Source organism: Mustela lutreola, chromosome 11 (genome assembly GCF_030435805.1).
Source record: "Mustela lutreola isolate mMusLut2 chromosome 11, mMusLut2.pri, whole genome shotgun sequence".
NCBI lineage: Eukaryota > Metazoa > Chordata > Mammalia > Carnivora > Mustelidae > Mustela > Mustela lutreola.
Window position 1 is genome coordinate 64,492,266 of NC_081300.1, and position 16,280 is coordinate 64,508,545.

The window sequence follows — 16,280 nt, forward strand, 5'->3', positions numbered from 1 at the left end:
CAACAAGGTGGAATATACTGGCCCAAAAGACATCCCTACCGCTCCACTTGACTCTGAGTACCCAAGTTCAGGAACATCCTCCATGGCCAGGAGATATCAAATAGAGCCTAGCACACAGTAGGTGCTCAAGGCAGGGCTGATGTACTCAATGAAGGCAGCAGCCCAGAGCACGTGATCGTGAGGTCTGCCTTGGCTGTGCATGGCCTGCTCGTCTGTTCCAGCAGGTCCTGTGATCTGGAACATCACAGCCAAGTGGCTGAGCTGGACTCCGATCCAAGGGGGTTGGCCGTGACCTCTACCATGTGATCAGGCCCAAAGAGCTGCCCAGGGCCATTCTTGCAGAATCTGGACTTACGAAGAAGTTGCATCAGCCAGAGGGGCAAGGTCATGGAGTAGCTGTGAGGGCACTATGGGGGGGTGGCCCCCAAAATGTGGGTGCAGAGAAAGGGATCCAGAGGCAGAGACAAGGGTGAAGGGAGAGGAGGCAGCCCTGAGAGCAGAAGACAACAAAGAGGCTTATCCAGGGATTCCAGTCCCCAGAGTCAGATGCCCTTGGGGGTCCAGGCTAATGCCTCACTCCTATCTGGACTGTCCAAGGTCATCAGATTACAACAGCCCTCCTCCCCAGCCCCCACCTAGGATGTCAGCTTAAGGTAAAGCAATTCAACCTCACAGATGGACGTCCGGTGATGCTCTTTGACCCCACCCCAGCAGACAAGCTAGTGAGAGGGCACACGGCAGGCTACAGTCTAAAATAAACTCTTTTAATTGCACATCTGTGTCTCCGGTCATTTGCGGGGTGAGAAACCCCCTCCTCACTCCCAATCCCAGCTATGTGGGTACAATCTGACGTCATGGTCCAGCTGTCGGTGAAGGGGGGAGGGTGGGTGGGAGGTTGCAGGGCTGGCTCATGGATCTGCACCAGTCTGCACCTGTCTCTTCAGGGCAGGGAGCTCAGACCTGCAGAGAGGGAGGGGTGGCACGGGCCAGTGGTCAGCCTGCAGGTACAACATGAGGGACTGCCCTTCCCACTCCAGCCTGGGTCAGGGGCTGCCCGCTCACCGTGGTTGTATTTGCACTGCTTCAAAGCCTCGCTGAAGCCCTCACATAGGGACAGGTCACTCTGAGTGGTGGAGCAGTCCAGGAACTGCTTGATCTCGTAGGAGCAGGGCCCCATCTGCAGGGGCTGGGGGCCAGGCCGGGTGGGAGCCTAGAGTATGGCACAGGAGGCAGCAAAGTCGGCTCCAGGTTGGCACCCAGAAGTGGGCTCCAATGCTGGGGGCCACCAGCTTCTCCCCACACCCCTAGCCCAGGTGCCCCTGGGCTCCCTGGCAGGCTGAGTGACTCAGGGGCCAGCCTGCCCTGTCCAGTCCCAGCTCCTCTGAGAATCAGGAGCCCACAACCCTTTCAAACCGATACAGCTGATGGCTAGTGCCGGTATGGACAGCATTTTCCAATTCCCTCATAATGGGCTCACTGAGTAAGCAGGGCCTGAGAGATGAGAGAAAGCTCTAGAAAAGCTGAGCGTTGTGCTTGTACTCTAGGCGTATAAGCCCCACCCCCACAAGTAATAGCAGCTTACAGGCTCAGCCAAAGCAATCCTCATGACCCCTGACCCTGCCACTAAGCCACATTTGGCTCAGGACTAATGGGGTGCCCAGTAGGGCAACGGTGAACAGGAAATGGGGCTCAGACCTGCTGCTGGCTACCCCTTGCCCTTGGGATGTGGGGACTAGAGGGCAGAACCTGGGAATGGGGAGAGTGGGGACTCAGAACTTCAACATCCCTCCACCAGGGTTAGGTTACCTTGAGCCACTCTCTGAATTGCTAAGGGCTTTGGTTTCCCCATTTTTAAAAAGCTGCTTGGTCCCTAGAAGTCTAGGGACCTTGGCCTCAGGAAAGGGGCTAGGAGAGCCTGCCTGTGATCAACAGGGGGCTAAAATCAGAGAGAGGAAAAAGACCCTTCTTGGAAAAGTCCTGGGCCTGAAGCAGCTCTGAAGGTGCCAGGGCACTTTTCGCTGGACATTCCAGCAGGTTCCTACTAGTGTGACCCTTATGGGAAGTCGGCCTCAGTTTCTCCTGAGCCCGCTGCTCACCTGCTGGACGGCAGGCTGGGCGGGCTCTGAGCTCCCCCCGCTGAAGGCTCCGGTCAGGGCACTACCCACGACGTGTCCCACAGCCGAGCCCACGGCCACCCCAGCGGCCGTGGACGCCATCTGCGCCATCAAGCCGGGCTGGCCAGACGAGGCGGGGGCCGGTGCAGGGGCCGAAGGCGGCGGGTGCGCGGGCGGGTGAACAGTGCGGCTGCGGGGTAGGGAGTAATTAAGTAGGATTAATCGCGGCCGGACCCCTAACTGGGGCCCCAGGGGCTCGCAGCTCCTGGACACGAACCCCGTCTTCCCCCTCCTCCCCTCTTCGCCCCGAGGGTGGGCGACCACCCTCTTAAGACACGCGGATGCGGCACCCCGCCCCTCCCCCACCAAGATGGCGCAGCAGCCGCCAAGGTCAATCTATTGCGCCCTTGCGCAGGAGTGCCCACGTTTCCCTAGCCCCCTCCCCAACCGCTCCTGTCCCGCTCACACCTGGCTGGCCGGGCGGTCGCGCTTCGGCTCCCCCGGGGCATGATGGAGGTGAGACGCAACCAAGCGCAATTAGAGACGGCGACAGTGACAGCGGTTCTGTCTCGTGGACGAACGCGACACCGCTAAACACTGCGGCGCAAGGGGGCGGAGCCTAGGGGACACGCCTCCAGAGGGAGTGGCTGAGCGTGGGGCGGTGCTCACCTTCTCGCGGGTCTCCGGGACCTGTCCCTTACAGCGTCACCTTGTCTCAGTACCCTTCTTACCTGGCGGTGTTATCCTGCGCTCTCTGCGCCTGGCCCGAGCTGTGTGGGCCCTGGGGACTCGGGCCAATGCTGCAAAGTGCCGAGGGCTGACCCCGCGGTGATGGGCCAAGTCTCTTCAAAAACCACCTCTGAGGGCACTCGGGTGCCTCAGTCTTTAAGTTTCTGACTTTGGCTGGGGTCATGATCCCAGGGTCCTGGCATAGAGTTTCACAACGGGCTTCCTGCTTGGCGGGAAGTCTGCTTCTCCCTTTCCCACTCCCCTCGTTTGTGTTCCCTCTCTCGCCGTCACTCTGTCAAATAAATAAATAAAATCTTTAAAAAAAAATCCACCACCGCGGAGCCCAGGGAGTGGAGTTGGTTGCTGTCCGATCGCCAGGGAAGAAAGAGACAGGGAGGCGACCGGATGAAGCCAGCAAGGGAGTGGCACCAGGCGCCAGACAAGGCTTTGGTCCCCCTCCTATGGACTGGGTTTACCCACTACGACTTGACCTCAGGGTCCCCCGCCAGGGAGGAGGGCAGCGGGGCTAGAGGGGAACCCAGCTGGGAAGAAATACCCAAAGGAAGGCCCGGCGGGATTCTTTTCCAGAGCTCCCGCCAGGGGGCGCCCGGAGCCCCTCTTCGACTCCCTGGTTCAAGTGCATGGCACCCTGAGAAGCCTCGCGCAGTACCCTCCTGGGAGGCGGGGATGACCGCCCCCTCCGTTTCGCGCAGTACCCCGCCTGACACCCTAACACGCAAAACGGACGCAGCGCCAGACACTGACAGCGTTTACGGGACATACAAGCAGCATGCCCATTCCAAAGGTGCCCAGAGGCGTTTGAATCCTGCGGCCTCGGGATTTTACCATCTTGGTTCCAGGCCAAGGGAAGGGTGGAGGTGCGGATTTAGGAGGCTTCCCAGCCCTTCAGGAACTTGAGGTTTATGGTTTTTTTTCTGAGTGATTTCTCGGTGACCATATTATTACCCTTGAACTGAGAGGAGCTCTGATTTCTTTACCCTCCTCTATCACTGTCCCATGTGTCGTGGGGTGGGAGGTGGGTACAGGGCTTGTGGCACCAGGATTGTAGAGAGGATGAAATCACCCTAAGCAAAAGTGAGTCACTTTAAAGAAATAGATTGCTAACACTTGAGGTCTGTCTTCTCTTTCCTCTGTGGAGCCTTCCTGGAGAGGCTATGAGGACTCCCAGGACTGGGACCAGTAGGGAGGGGTTGAGTGGATCTGATTGCCCCCCCTCTCCCTCTTTGACTCTTTCCCTTACTCGGCCCAGACTGGGTGCCCACAGTCTCACCTTGCAGCTTCTCAGGAACCTGCCTGGCAGGATGGGAGCCACTGCCTGGGTCTGGGCTGTACATGGTTGCCATTGATGGAGCAGATTGCCTTAGTGAAGTGACAGGGCCCCAGGTAATGAGAGCAGAGGATCCCTTCCAGAATATGGACACCACCCTCTCCTTTGATTTTCACCTCCTTTCTCTCAGATCTCAGGGGTCTTACCCCTAGGGCCCCTAGGGTTAGTCTCTTGAGCAGCTGGTGCCCCACTCAGACACTGTCCCCCCACCTACCTCAGCCTGCTGATAGCACCCTCCCTCCCCACCCCTTCTCTTGCCTGTTGGTCTGGGAAAGCCTGATCTGGTCCCTTCCTCTTGGGCCCTCAGTTTTCCCATTTACAAACTGTAGTTCTGTTCCAAGCTGGGGGGCTGGCCAGCCTCCTCCTTATGCCTCATTTTCCCTTGAGACACACCCTGGTATCAGAAGGGCTGTTGTGGCATCTTCCAGATGGATCAGCTAAGGCTGTACCAGGTAGAACTTGCCCATGGGAACAACCACCTGTCATAGGCTAGCAATAGGTCAGAGGTCAGGCCATCAGGGAGACCAGCTAGGGAAAGCCTTCCAAAGGTGGGGGGTAGGGACCAGAAGGAGTAAAATCCCAACTTCTCTCAGACTCCCCATAGCACAGCAGGGAAACTGAGGCCCGGAGTTGCGCCAGTTAGCTTGGGTCACCCAGCACTGGGCCTCAGAGACCTCAGGCTCTGCCCGACCCCTGGAAGGACTGGGTCGCCAGCCCCTTGCCCCACCCGGGCCAGCCGCTCCCCGTCCACCTCCCCCACCCTGGCGGCGGCCACCACCGGGAGAGTTTAGAACAAAAGGCACGAGGGGCGGGGCCAGGGCGGGCCGGAGGCGGGGCAGAGGCTATAAGGGGCGGTGGCCCGGCGCGGCCCAGCAGGCCCAGCAGCCCCGGGGCGGATGGCACGGGCCGCCGGGTTTCGCGGCGCGGTCCTGCGCGTCCTCCTGCTCCCGCTGCTGCTGTTGCTGCTCCCGCCGCCGCCGCTGCTGGCCCGGGCCCCGCGGCCCCTGGTGAGTGCCCGCCGCTGGTCGGCCGCTCCTCTCGGAGGGGGTGCCGGGCACGCGGGCTGGGCTCAGGGGCCGAACTGGAGCCACGGGGGCGTCCGGGGTAGCCTGGAGAGGCCCATTACCCGAAATGCTTTCTGGGTTCCTGTGAACGTGAAAGATAGTGAGCTTTCCGTCCCTGGAGGTATGCAAGTGGAGCCTATGCCGGGATCGCTCCGGCTGGTGAGGCGAGACTCTGTGCTAGACTAGCACGCCCCTTCCCAGCGTGGGGACCTGCTCCTCGGTGGCCTGGGGACTTGCTCCTCTGTGGCCGCAGCTGCAGATGCTGGGCTGTGTGGTGCTGGGCCAGGTAGCAGAGGGAGTGGTTACAGGGCCTCCTATTCATTGCGGGGACAAAGACTCGGGCTGGTGTCAGCCTCCAGGTGTGTGGCCTCCGTGAGCACACCTACACCCGTGCAATGAGCTGGAGCATTAAGGAAGAGCTGGGAGGGCAGCACTGTTCTGCGGCACATGGAGTCTGAGCCCGGAAGAAGTGGCACCACCTGGGCACCTACAAGTTTGGGAGGTGTGAAACCAGGACAGAATGAGCATGAGAGCTCCAGGGAGGGTGTGTGTGTGTGTGTGTGTGTGTGTTCGTTCGTGCATGCTACAGAGAAAGAAGAGCCGAGAGTGGGCAGCAGAAACCCTGAGAAAGGAAAGGGATGGGGAGAGAAAGGGAAGAGAGAAGAACTTGTGATTAGGAGAAAAGATAGTCTGGGTGAGAGGGCAGCAGAGTGACCAGAGGAAGGGCAGTCACGGGATGTTGTGTGAGAGCCTGTGTGCCCAGCTGGAGCCTCAAGGGACCACTCACAAGGGTGGCCAGGCAGAGTGAGGGCAACTTCAGGCCCACAGGCCCCTTGGACCTCAGCTGGGGCATCCAGAAGCTCAGGCTGGGATAGGAGCATTAGCAGGTGTGGCAGGCAGGAGTTGTGGGATGGTCTGGTGAGGCAGGAGATCTGACCAGCCAGGCCCCCTCTGTCCACTCACACCAGCTCTGCCCTGGCCAGTCTTGCCCCATCCTGGCTGGGAGCAAAAGAGGATAGGATGGGTAGGTTAGGGAGCGGGGGGCACCTCAGTCCAGAGGCTCTGCCTCTTCCCCAACTCCTCCCAGTCCCCTTGAGCTTGGGGCAGAGTCTGGAATCCCCATGGGTAGCCCCTGGGTTCAGGAGTTGGAGATCTGGTTTGAACCATGTGCCCTAGGTGAGTCCTGTTGTGTCTTCGGACCCCACCCCTCCATCTTGGTTGAGAGGGGGTGGATAACAGTGCCCACTGCCGGACACCTAGGATTAAACGAGGTCATGGGAGGAGAGGGCACAGCCAGTCATGCTGGACACACACTTGTCACCTGTGGCTGCCACTTTGACGCTCGTGCAGGGTCAGTCGGGGCTGGGTCTGAGCTGGGCTGTTGTCTATCACTCCGCAGATATGCAGGGAGCACTTGGGGTCGCTTTCACCGTGTTTATCCGCAGGCTGCCGTGTCGGCAGGGCCAGGAAAGCTCTGTAAATATTTATCCATCCCAGTTTGCAGCTTTTAAGCTTGATGAAAGCCCCGCAGCCCTGTGGGACCGATGCTGTGTTCCCTCTTGGAGCCAGTGGGGGAGGCGGGCAGTAGAGGGACCTGCTTGTTGCCTGGTGTACGACTTGGGTGGGCTGCTTGACCTCTCTGAGCCTCACCTTAGAATGGTGTGGTGATGCTCCCCATTCTTTCCCACAGTCTGACCACGTGCCCTCCTATCACGGTCACCTCCTGCTGACTGTAGAAGGCAGAGCTGTTATTAACAAGACTCCTTGGACCAATAGCAAACTGACAATCAGAGAGGGGCGAAACTGGCCGGTCTTACCCAGCAGTTTTTTGGTTTGGGGTCCTTTCTCTCCCCTCTATGGGGTGCCTCCCATTTTCTAGATTAGAAATTGACCCAGGTGCTGACCCCAAGCCTCTAGCTCAGCCAGGACATGGAGTCACCTCAGAAGGTCCTCAAGTATGTTTGAGGCTGTGGTTTGGTGCCCCCAAGAGGAAGGCAGGGGTGAGTGAGCTCAGTGCCCACCACATGTCAATCCCAGGAGAGGCTCCTGATTGAGGAAAAGGAGAAGGGAAGGCATCAGAAAAAGAAATACTTCTCAGGAATGTGGGTTTTGGAGCTAGGCCAAGAGTTGAAGAGGTAAGGGGAGAGGGCATGAGCCCCAGGTCTAGACCCAGCTCTTCTCTGACTTGCTGTGTGACCCGGAGCAAAGTCCTTGACCTCTCCGGGCTCTGTTTCTTCCTCTGAGAAATGTGCTGGTGCCTGCTCCACAACCCTCCCAGGGGTGTAGAAGAGGCCAGGCATGGTCAGTGCCTACCACGCCACCTCACTGAATCCCAGCAGCCTCGGAAGAACGAAGCACACCAATCTTAGGGATCAGCAAGAGGCTTTGTGCCAGGCCTTGCAGTTAAGGTGCCTGACCCTGGGCCAGAAAAGACTCAGAAAGATGAAGTGTGGGAGGTCTGCAGGTCAGGGAGCATGTGTCCCATTCCAGTAATGGGGAAACTGAGGCCAAGAGCCATTAAATGATGGGCTCCAAACCCCAAATATTGGAAAGGAAACCTTGATTCTAGCACCTCCTGCTCACTCACTCCAAGACCAGTGAGTGTGACATGGACAATGAGCCTGAGCCTCTGGCTTTGGGGGAGATGCTGCACCAGTCCCTCTTCTCTGGGCCTGCAGGCTCCCTGCTGCTAGGTGCAATTCCTGTTTATGATTTGGTCTGAGAACTTTGGGGGAGCTGGCCCCCAGGCGAGTGCTGGGAGCTGTAGCACAGCTGGGGAGAGCAGATATCTAAGTATGGGAGGGGAAGGCCCACAGGGCCAAGGAGCTGGGCCAGGAAAGAGGCTACAGTAGGCAATATAGAAGAAGGTTATTTAAAGCCCTCTGCTATGGTGCCATCCTCAACGGACAGAGAAGTCACAGCTAAAAGAGGGAAGAGACTTCCCTCCAGGGTGACCATGACATAGGACTGGGCCTATGTCACTGGGCCTATCTCATACTGTGGCTCTTTCTGTTGGACTGAGAGTGCTATGTTCCAGGGGTCTGGGCGCGGATCTAGAGTTTCATGAAGACAAGAGAGGAAGGGATGGTGTGTGTGTCCATTACTTACCCTCACTACATGGCCCGCTGCTCCAGGCCTCACGGGAGGGCAGAGAAGATGAGAGAATTCTGAACAGAGGTGTGAAGAGACCTGGTAGGCTGGGCTCTGGGCTCTAGGCCCCCAGGGCAACCCAGTCTTGCCCGTTCCAGGGATGGGGGAAGGAATCTGGTTATCCAGAAAGTCAAAGGGGGCAGTATGGGGAAGAGAAGGGGCAGGCTCCCATGGCTAGGCACACAGACCTGGGATCCACATCTGCAGCGTGAGACCTCGCATGTGTATCTTCCCCATCTTACTGGGGGTGTTGGGGTGGAGGTTCAGTGAGCTGATGGGGGCCCTGGGAAGTAGCAGGTGCTTAATAATTTTCCCACTCCTTCTCTACTGTCACCAAGGTGAGGCCAGCCTGGATCCCTCCTCCAGGGGAAGGGTGGCTCCAGCTTGAAGAATACAGCCAGGTAGCAGGTAGAGAGTGGTAGAGAGAACCTACCACCTGCCAGCTATTCCCTGGGGCAAATTGCTTAACTGCTCTGGGCTCTGTTTTCTCACCTGAGAAATGGGCAATGAAGACAGTGGAGTTAGTGAGAGATCCCACACGGGGATAAGAGCATGGCTGTGAACTGTTGGCAGGGTCCAAGTCTAGATACAGGTGGACTGCAAATGAGAAGTACTTACCAAGCAATAAGTCCAGTAGTGACGGAAACCTATAAGTCAGTGAGGCTGGGCTCTGCCAGAGAACTAACCAACCATTCAGGAAGCAAGCTCTGAAATTAGAAAGCTGGTCTGAAATTAGAAAGGCTTCTTCTCATACCCCAGGTAGCTGTGGCCTCTGGGTGTTCAGAAGACCCCTTCCTAATGGGGTGTTCTTGGGGTTGAGTCTGGGTGGCTCTGGGAGGTTGAATTATTGGTAGCTCTGGAATTGGGAGACTGAGGGTGCTGGGCGTCAGAGTCCTGGGACGCCTAGAGCCTGGGAGAGCTGCCAGAGGCTAAGGGCGAGGGTGGAGCCTGGGTGGCCTGGCTCCCACCCCAAATATGGCTGTGGGGAGGCCCCAGCCTCCCGCCCAGACCTGTCAGCCCTAACACTTAGTCCTTAACAAACAGCATGGCTCTGTACTAGCCTCCCCTTTGCCTCCTGCCTGGGACACCAGAGTCTGTACCTGGCCCTGCCTGCGCCCTTGCTGGGTGACCTTGAAGTATCTCCCAACTTCCTGGAGCTTCTGCTGTTTTTAAGGCATGAGAACTGTGACCTCCCCCCTACCCCCGCCCCGACCGACCATGGAGGTTGCAGAGGGTGGGAGCTCCAGGTTAGAATTCAACGCCCATCTGGTGCCAGGACTCCAGCAGGGCAGGGTTGGATGGGGGCTGGGCAACTGATAATGGTCTGTTTCCCCCTGCCCACACATGGATCGCCACTGGGGAGGTATTCTCCCCATTTTTCAGGTGAGCACATCAAGGCTGCACTGCATGGCTACAGCTCTTCCACACTGGGGAGTGCTGGTGGTGGGTGTCAGAGCCCATTCACCTAACTGGAGAGGGCAGAGTTGGTGGGGCTTGGCGGGGAGGTTGGAAGAAAGGAAAGAGAAAAAGTGGGGGCCAGTTGGTGGAACAGGAAGAGCTTTCCTGGCCTTTGCTTGAAAGCTTTGTAAGATCTATTCCTGGGTAAGTGTGGAGAGTCAGGCGCCTTACTGTAGTAGTCAGTAGACCTTACTGGCCCAGGGGGCTGGATTGGCAGCCCAGGCCCTCCTTTAGTGGACAGGAAGGCAGCAGGGTGCCTTGGAACAAATCTCAGCAAATCTGAGCCTGTCCATGCCGAAGGGCCCTGCTGTGTGATGACTTGTACCCCTCACCCTCAGTTTGCCCATCCATTAAGTGGGCTGGGGCTGCACATGGGTATGCTGATGGGCCGGGAGGACCCAGGGCCTGATTAAGCCTTGCCGTCCTATCTCCTGCCCAGGATGCACACCGCCGCCACCCTCTGAGGAAGGGGTCACAGCCCTGGCATGAAGCAGCTTCCGGCAGCCTGGCACCTGCCCCTACTGCCCAGGAGAGTCCCCGGCCTGCCAGCAGCCCCAGACCCCCCCGCTGCGGTGTGCCTGACCCGCCTGATGGGTTGAGCGCCCGCAACCGACAAAAGCGGTTCGTGCTGTCAGGTGGGCGCTGGGAAAAAACGGACCTCACCTACAGGTAGGGGCCAGTGGCCATGCAAGCAGATTCTACATGTCTCCACAAACCTGAGTGTCTGTGTGGGAACAGCCACTCTCTTCTGCTTCTTGATACATGTACTGGAGCTAGATCTCTGTGGTTAACAGGCCTTTCTGTCCACTGACCCCCGAGTCATCCGTGGACCGACTGACTCCCTGAACCCCAACTTAGATGCACACACAGGCAGCACTCTATATGGCCATGCCTGCCCGCGGAGGGGGCCGTAGCTCTGTCAACACTGGAAAAGGCTACAGCTGATGGCTCCCTTGACATGCAGGGGCGTGGCCTTCCATCACCCAGGCAACCTCTAGTGGGGACCTAGAAAGTGCCAGGCCCTGGGATTTTGTGGTAGTTGGAAGAGACATGGCCTATCCTCTCGGGGAGCTAGGCATTAGCTATGTCATTGTTCAGACCTATGATGAGAGCTTGGAGTCCATGCGGGTGGGAACCATGGTGAGCGAGCAGGACAGGTAACCTGGGCAGTGATGCAGAAGCTGAGGCTTCTCCTGCAGGTGACGTGGGGAGTTGCCCTGGGACAGAAGGCACATGAAGGATGACGGTGTCACACAGATCAGAGCTCAGAAATGTCCTGGGTGGGGAGCTAAAACCAAGTTGGGGGCCAGAGGCTGGGGTCCCCCCCACAGCAAGTGGCACAGTCAGGTCTAGAAGGTGGGTCCTGGGGCTCCTCCTGGTTCTGCGTTCTTTCCACCAAATGCAGACACCTGTGTGCACCAAAGGACATACAAACCCTTACAAAGATGTTGCCCTGTGGAAGAGGGATCGCAGCTGAGGCCCAGAGCACACCTGGCTTGTGTCCCCCCTGCATGCCTCCCCGCTGAGCACCCAGGGGCAACTCCTGGCCCATCAGCCAGCAGGGAGCTGTCCCAAGCGAGGCCCAGGCCCCTCCTCCTCCCCCCAGGATCCTCCGGTTCCCATGGCAGCTGGTGCGGGAGCAGGTGCGGCAGACGGTAGCAGAGGCCCTGCAGGTGTGGAGCGAGGTGACACCACTCACCTTCACCGAGGTGCATGAGGGCCACGCTGACATCACAATCGACTTCACCAGGTGAACCAGTGGCCTGAGAACCCACAGGGAGCTCACCCCACTTATCAGCGGCAGCTAACTCTGCCCCACCCACCCATAGGTACTGGCATGGGGACAACCTGCCATTTGATGGGCCCGGGGGAATCCTGGCTCATGCCTTTTTCCCTAAGACCCATCGAGAAGGAGATGTCCACTTCGACTACGACGAGACCTGGACTATCGGGAACAACCAGGGTATGGGCTAGGGACCCCCTTTCCAGCTGGGGCAAGTGAAGATCATAGCCAATGGGGACAAGTCCTTGTGCTGGGCTCTGGAGCCTGGGTATCTTGCAGCAGGAAGTTCGGGGATTGCTGGGCTATCTCCCTTTTCCAGGCACAGACCTCCTGCAGGTGGCGGCCCATGAATTTGGCCATGTGCTGGGGCTGCAGCACACGACAGCTGCTAAGGCACTTATGTCCCCCTTCTACACCTTCCGCTACCCGCTGAGCCTCAGTCCAGATGACCGCAGGGGCATCCAGCACCTCTACGGGCGACCACGGCCAGCCCCCACCTCCAAGCCCCCAGCTGTTGGCCCCCAGCCCGGGGTGGACACCAACGAGATTGCCCCGCTGGAGGTGAGGCCCTCTTCCCAGCTCCCTTCACCCTCCGTGGTTCCGATACGGGCTCTTTCAAAGCCCTTCTCTCCCGCACTAGCCGGAAGCCCCGCCGGATGCCTGCGAGGCCACCTTTGATGCGGTCTCTACCATCCGTGGCGAGCTCTTCTTCTTCAAGGCGGGCTTCGTGTGGCGGCTGCGTGGGGGCCGGCTGCAGCCTGGCTACCCGGCGCTGGCTTCTCGCCACTGGCAGGGACTGCCCAGCCCTGTGGATGCAGCCTTTGAAGATGCCCAGGGCCACATCTGGTTCTTCCAAGGTGAGGGGGACTGGGGTTTCTGCTCAGGAGACTTCTGGGAGCCGGGAGCATCATGGCCAAGGAGAGGGCCGGTCAGCCAGCCAGCCAGCCAGCCATACAGGGCACAGTGCCCTGAGGGTGGTTATGGGTGACTAGCATGCCTGCCCTAGAGATGAGGTCTCTGGGGAGTAGATGGGGGGCAGTGTCACCTGAAGGCACAGTGTAGAAAAGGCAGAGCAGGGATTCGATCTAGTTCTGGCAACCCCAGACCCTGTGCTGTAACTTGCACCTGGGAGAGACAGGAGCCTGGAACATTCTAGGTGGCAGGGACTTCAGCCACAGAGGCTCAAGCCTGCTGTGGCAAGGGTGGGGCACAGGGACTGGTCAGAAGTGCTTGCCACAGGTAGCTCTACCTCTAGAGCATGCAGCACCTCAGCTTATCCCCACTGGCTCTAACTTCCCTCTGGGGATAAGGGTGTCAGATGGGATTACTGGCCTGAGTGTTCTATGGACAAGGAAACTGAGGCGCGGGGGAAGGTCTGTGGCAGTGGTGGTGGCCACATGGGTCCACACTGGCCGGGCACAGCCGTCGGGCAGCTCCATTGCAACCTCCCCTCTCCGGCAGGTGCTCAGTACTGGGTGTACAATGGTGAGAAGCCAGTCCTGGGCCCTGCACCCATCTCTGAGCTGGGCCTGCTGGGGTCCCCCATCCAGGCCGCCTTGGCCTGGGGTCCTGAGAAGAACAAGATCTACTTCTTCGGAGGCGGAGACTACTGGCGCTTCCACCTCAGCACCAGCCGGGTAGACAGCCCTGTGCCCCGCCGGGCCACTGACTGGCGAGGGGTGCCCCCGGAGATCGACGCCGCCTTCCGGGATGCTGATGGTGCGTTGGGGTGGAGTGGCTGGTTGGTACCAGTAGTGCCAGAGCTGCACCTCCCCCGCAGCAGTTGGCTGGGCATTAGCTCCTCATCTCAGGTCCTCTCTCCAGGGCTTTCCCCATCCACCCTCTTCCTTGCGCCAGGGCAGTGCTCTGCCCCCATGCTGCAGATGGGAAGCTGAGGGTCAGAGTCATAATTCAGAAAATAATAACTGCTGCACGCTGAGGACTGATGATGTTCTGGGCACAGTGCTAAACTCCTGGTGTGTCTCCTGCAGTTCTCAGACCAGCCCTCTGACCTAACACTTTCTTTCTTTCTTTAAGAGTTTATTTATTTATTTGACACAGAGATCACAAGTAGGCAGAGAGGCAGGCAGATAGAGAGGAAGGGAAGCAGGCTCCCCGCTGAGCAGAGAGCCCGATTTGGGGTTCAATCCCAGGACCCTGGGATCATGACCTGAGCTGAAGGCAGAGGCTTTAACCCACTGAGCCACCCAGGCACCCCGACCTAACACTTTCTACAAAGCCAGTTTTCAGAGGGGCAAACAGAGGTTCAGGTGATGAGGTCCCTAACTGTGCCTCTCAGGTGGATCATGGGGAGCCAAGCCTCCCACCCAGGCAGTCCCTGCTGCTTAGCATGGAACCACCAGGCTGGCTTCCCACAATCTCAAAGGACTAGAGCAGGACTGATGTTCATTCCACTACTTTCTCCCCTGTAATCTCAAGCTTGCTTCTGTGCTGTCCTACCTTGGTACCTGCTGGCAGAGATATTCTGTGGTGGCTCTGGGGCTCTCGGTCACCCGCATGGTACACCTTGCCTCAGGACATCTGCTTATAATCACTGGCAGGTATAGGAATAGACTGACATGGCAGGGAGGGGGTCGGTGGTGTATGGAGAAGGGAGGGAGACTTGCTTTCCTGAGAGGTAGGGTTTGAGTTTCTGAGACTCCAGGCATCTGTGAAGCTGGACAACCTGCAGCTCAGACCTGGGGAAAGGTAGGATTCTGAAGGATGGAAGGTTCTGGAATGGCCATGCTGGGACCTGCAGGTTTCAAGGAGTGCAACAGTGGTCAAGCCCCGGCAATCTGACCTCCCCCTTTGCCTGGACCTGGACACATTCTGACTGGCAGGTGCAGGGCCCAGTGTCTACCCATGCCAGCCTGACCCTCCTCTCTCCTCAGGCTATGCCTACTTTCTGCGTGGTCGCCTCTATTGGAAGTTCGACCCTGTGAAGGTGAAGGCCTTGGAGGGCTTCCCCCGCCTCGTGGGCCCTGACTTCTTCGGCTGTACCGAGCCTGCCAACACTTTCCGCTAACCTCGACTTCAACGCTCTCAGGGCTCCTGACCCCTGCCAGACCACTGGTCTGGGGTAGAGACCAGTGGTCATCTTTGTGGCTGTGGGTACAGGCACAGGATGGAACCCGTGTTTCCTCAGGGGGGTTGGGGGTGCAGGGAGGGCCATGCAGGTCATGGTCACCTGCCAGCAACTGTCTCAGACTGGGCAAGAAGACTCTGGTGTTACTTGAGGGTGACAGTGGTCTTGGGCCAGCCCCACCCAACCTGTGCAGGTCACATTCAAACCCTGCTGCCCTCAGTCTCCATCCCTGTCCCTCAGGTTAGCACCTCAGCCGGGCTGGGAAGCTGAAGCCCTCATTCTGTCCCTGCTGTGAGGTCCCTGCAGGGTGCTGGCATGTGGTGGGGGAGCCTTCTGCCTTTTCCTGAGAGGTCAGCTCTGGGTAGGTGTTTGGAACTGGCTGCCTTCTAGCTGATGATCCTAGTGATGTGTTCCCCCAGGATCCAGGCCAAAAGGTCCAGAGTCAGCTTGGGGCAGGGGCGTTTCCTGCTGGAGACCCTGGGCCCTAGAAGCCCCAACATACCTCAATCCTGGCTTGGGCTAGATCCTTCCCAGCCCTCATTCCAGCACTGGGACCCTCTGAAGTCATGTAAATGTGTGTACAGTGTGTACAAAGCCTTTTTTTTTTCTACTGAGTACTGTCATTAAATATGGTTATTTTCTACTTGCGTGCCTGAGTTCGTTCTGTAACTATGAGGCCAGGAGAGGAAAAGAGCTGGGGAGGTGGGAGCCTCCTGTCTTAGGAGCCAGGGTCACAGCCTACTCCATCCACACACCCACCCAAGCTTCTGCCCTTGGGGACCAACGCAATGCCTAGGGCTTCTCTTGCTCTATTCCTTCATTTTGTCTGGCTGGACACCTGGAGTGGCTTTGCAATTGATTCTAGGCTTCCCCACTGGCCCCTTGGGGCATCCTCCACCAAGTGGTGGTCACTTTATCTGATCCTGTCCCACCCTAGCCCCTCTCCTCTAATACTACCTGTCGCACTGCTGTCTTTGAGAACAAAACTCAATGGTTAGCACAGCCGATCCCACCCAACTCTGAAGGGTCACCTTGCCGGGCCAGCCAGCCTCACCTATCACAGCTGCAATTGTATTAGACTGAACCACGTGAAATTGTCAGTGGTGGGCTGTTGACCTGCTGCGTTGTGCAGCCAGACACACGGAAGCTTTGATGCTTTCAACAGTGTTAGCTCCACTCCCAGCTGTAAGCTCTGCAGGCCAGGGCTATCGAATTTCCCTCACCACCCCACAGCTGCACCTGTTGTAGTCACAAAGTGCAGAGTTAAGGAAGGAATGGAGAAGTTTGCCAGCCAAACCAAATACCACCTGGGCCTTGGAATGCTGCCAACCCTGGGGAAAATTTGCCCATGCCACTCCCCCACCCAGTGTTGTCATTCCACCCATCTCCACAGCCGCAGGCACAGCTGTGGGCCCGGAAGTAGGGTATCTGTTCTTAGGATCCTCTTATCTACTCAACTACACTGGGTTTTTCTGGGTGGGGAAACTGAGGCACAGATAGCTCTGGCCTCAGGCCCCACTTCACTCCTCCTCCACTGAACTGAGTC

The 16,280-nt window shown here is 58.2% G+C and overlaps 2 protein-coding genes across 3 annotated transcripts; one reads left to right on the top strand and one right to left on the bottom strand.

Moving 5' to 3' along the window:
* Nucleotides 1–743: 743 nt before the first annotated feature.
* Nucleotides 744–2,742, bottom strand: CHCHD10 (coiled-coil-helix-coiled-coil-helix domain containing 10). The gene is made up of 4 exons (XM_059140181.1): nucleotides 2,583–2,742; nucleotides 2,097–2,304; nucleotides 1,063–1,210; nucleotides 744–960 (listed from the first exon to the last, which is right to left on the bottom strand). Exons 1-4 carry the CDS (start codon nucleotides 2,621–2,623, stop codon nucleotides 941–943), a joined length of 417 nt encoding a protein of 138 aa, XP_058996164.1. The 5' UTR covers nucleotides 2,624–2,742; the 3' UTR covers nucleotides 744–940.
* A 2,309-nt stretch (nucleotides 2,743–5,051) lies between these two features.
* On the top strand, nucleotides 5,052–15,377 carry MMP11 (matrix metallopeptidase 11). 2 transcript variants are annotated; one of them, XM_059140789.1, is made up of 8 exons: nucleotides 5,052–5,198; nucleotides 10,303–10,532; nucleotides 11,470–11,613; nucleotides 11,693–11,826; nucleotides 11,966–12,207; nucleotides 12,287–12,503; nucleotides 13,108–13,365; nucleotides 14,541–15,377. In XM_059140789.1, exons 1-8 carry the CDS (start codon nucleotides 5,088–5,090, stop codon nucleotides 14,672–14,674), a joined length of 1,470 nt encoding a protein of 489 aa, XP_058996772.1. In that variant the 5' UTR covers nucleotides 5,052–5,087; the 3' UTR covers nucleotides 14,675–15,377. The 2 variants fall into 2 exon arrangements, with proteins under 2 accessions (XP_058996772.1, XP_058996773.1); XM_059140790.1 differs by lacking the exon at nucleotides 5,052–5,198 and adding an exon at nucleotides 5,237–5,414.
* The last annotated feature ends 903 nt before the right edge of the window (nucleotides 15,378–16,280 follow it).

What these genes read in the sequence shown, in the direction of transcription:
- CHCHD10 (XM_059140181.1), bottom strand. Translation starts at nt 2,623, where the DNA reads ATGCCCCGGGGGAGCCGAAGCGCGACCGCCCGGCCAGCCAG. An exon ending in GCGACCGCCCGGCCAGCCAG is followed by an intron (nt 2,305 to 2,582) that starts GTGTGAGCGGGA and finishes CCTACCCCGCAG; the next exon opens with CCGCACTGTTCACCCGCCCG. An exon ending in GCAGTGCAAATACAACCACG is followed by an intron (nt 961 to 1,062) that starts GTGAGCGGGCAG and finishes CCCTCTCTGCAG; the next exon opens with GTCTGAGCTCCCTGCCCTGA.
- MMP11 (XM_059140789.1), top strand. Translation starts at nt 5,088, where the DNA reads ATGGCACGGGCCGCCGGGTTTCGCGGCGCGGTCCTGCGCGTCCTCCTG. An exon ending in AAAACGGACCTCACCTACAG is followed by an intron (nt 10,533 to 11,469) that starts GTAGGGGCCAGT and finishes TCCTCCCCCCAG; the next exon opens with GATCCTCCGGTTCCCATGGC. An exon ending in CGCCTTCCGGGATGCTGATG is followed by an intron (nt 13,366 to 14,540) that starts GTGCGTTGGGGT and finishes CTCTCTCCTCAG; the next exon opens with GCTATGCCTACTTTCTGCGT.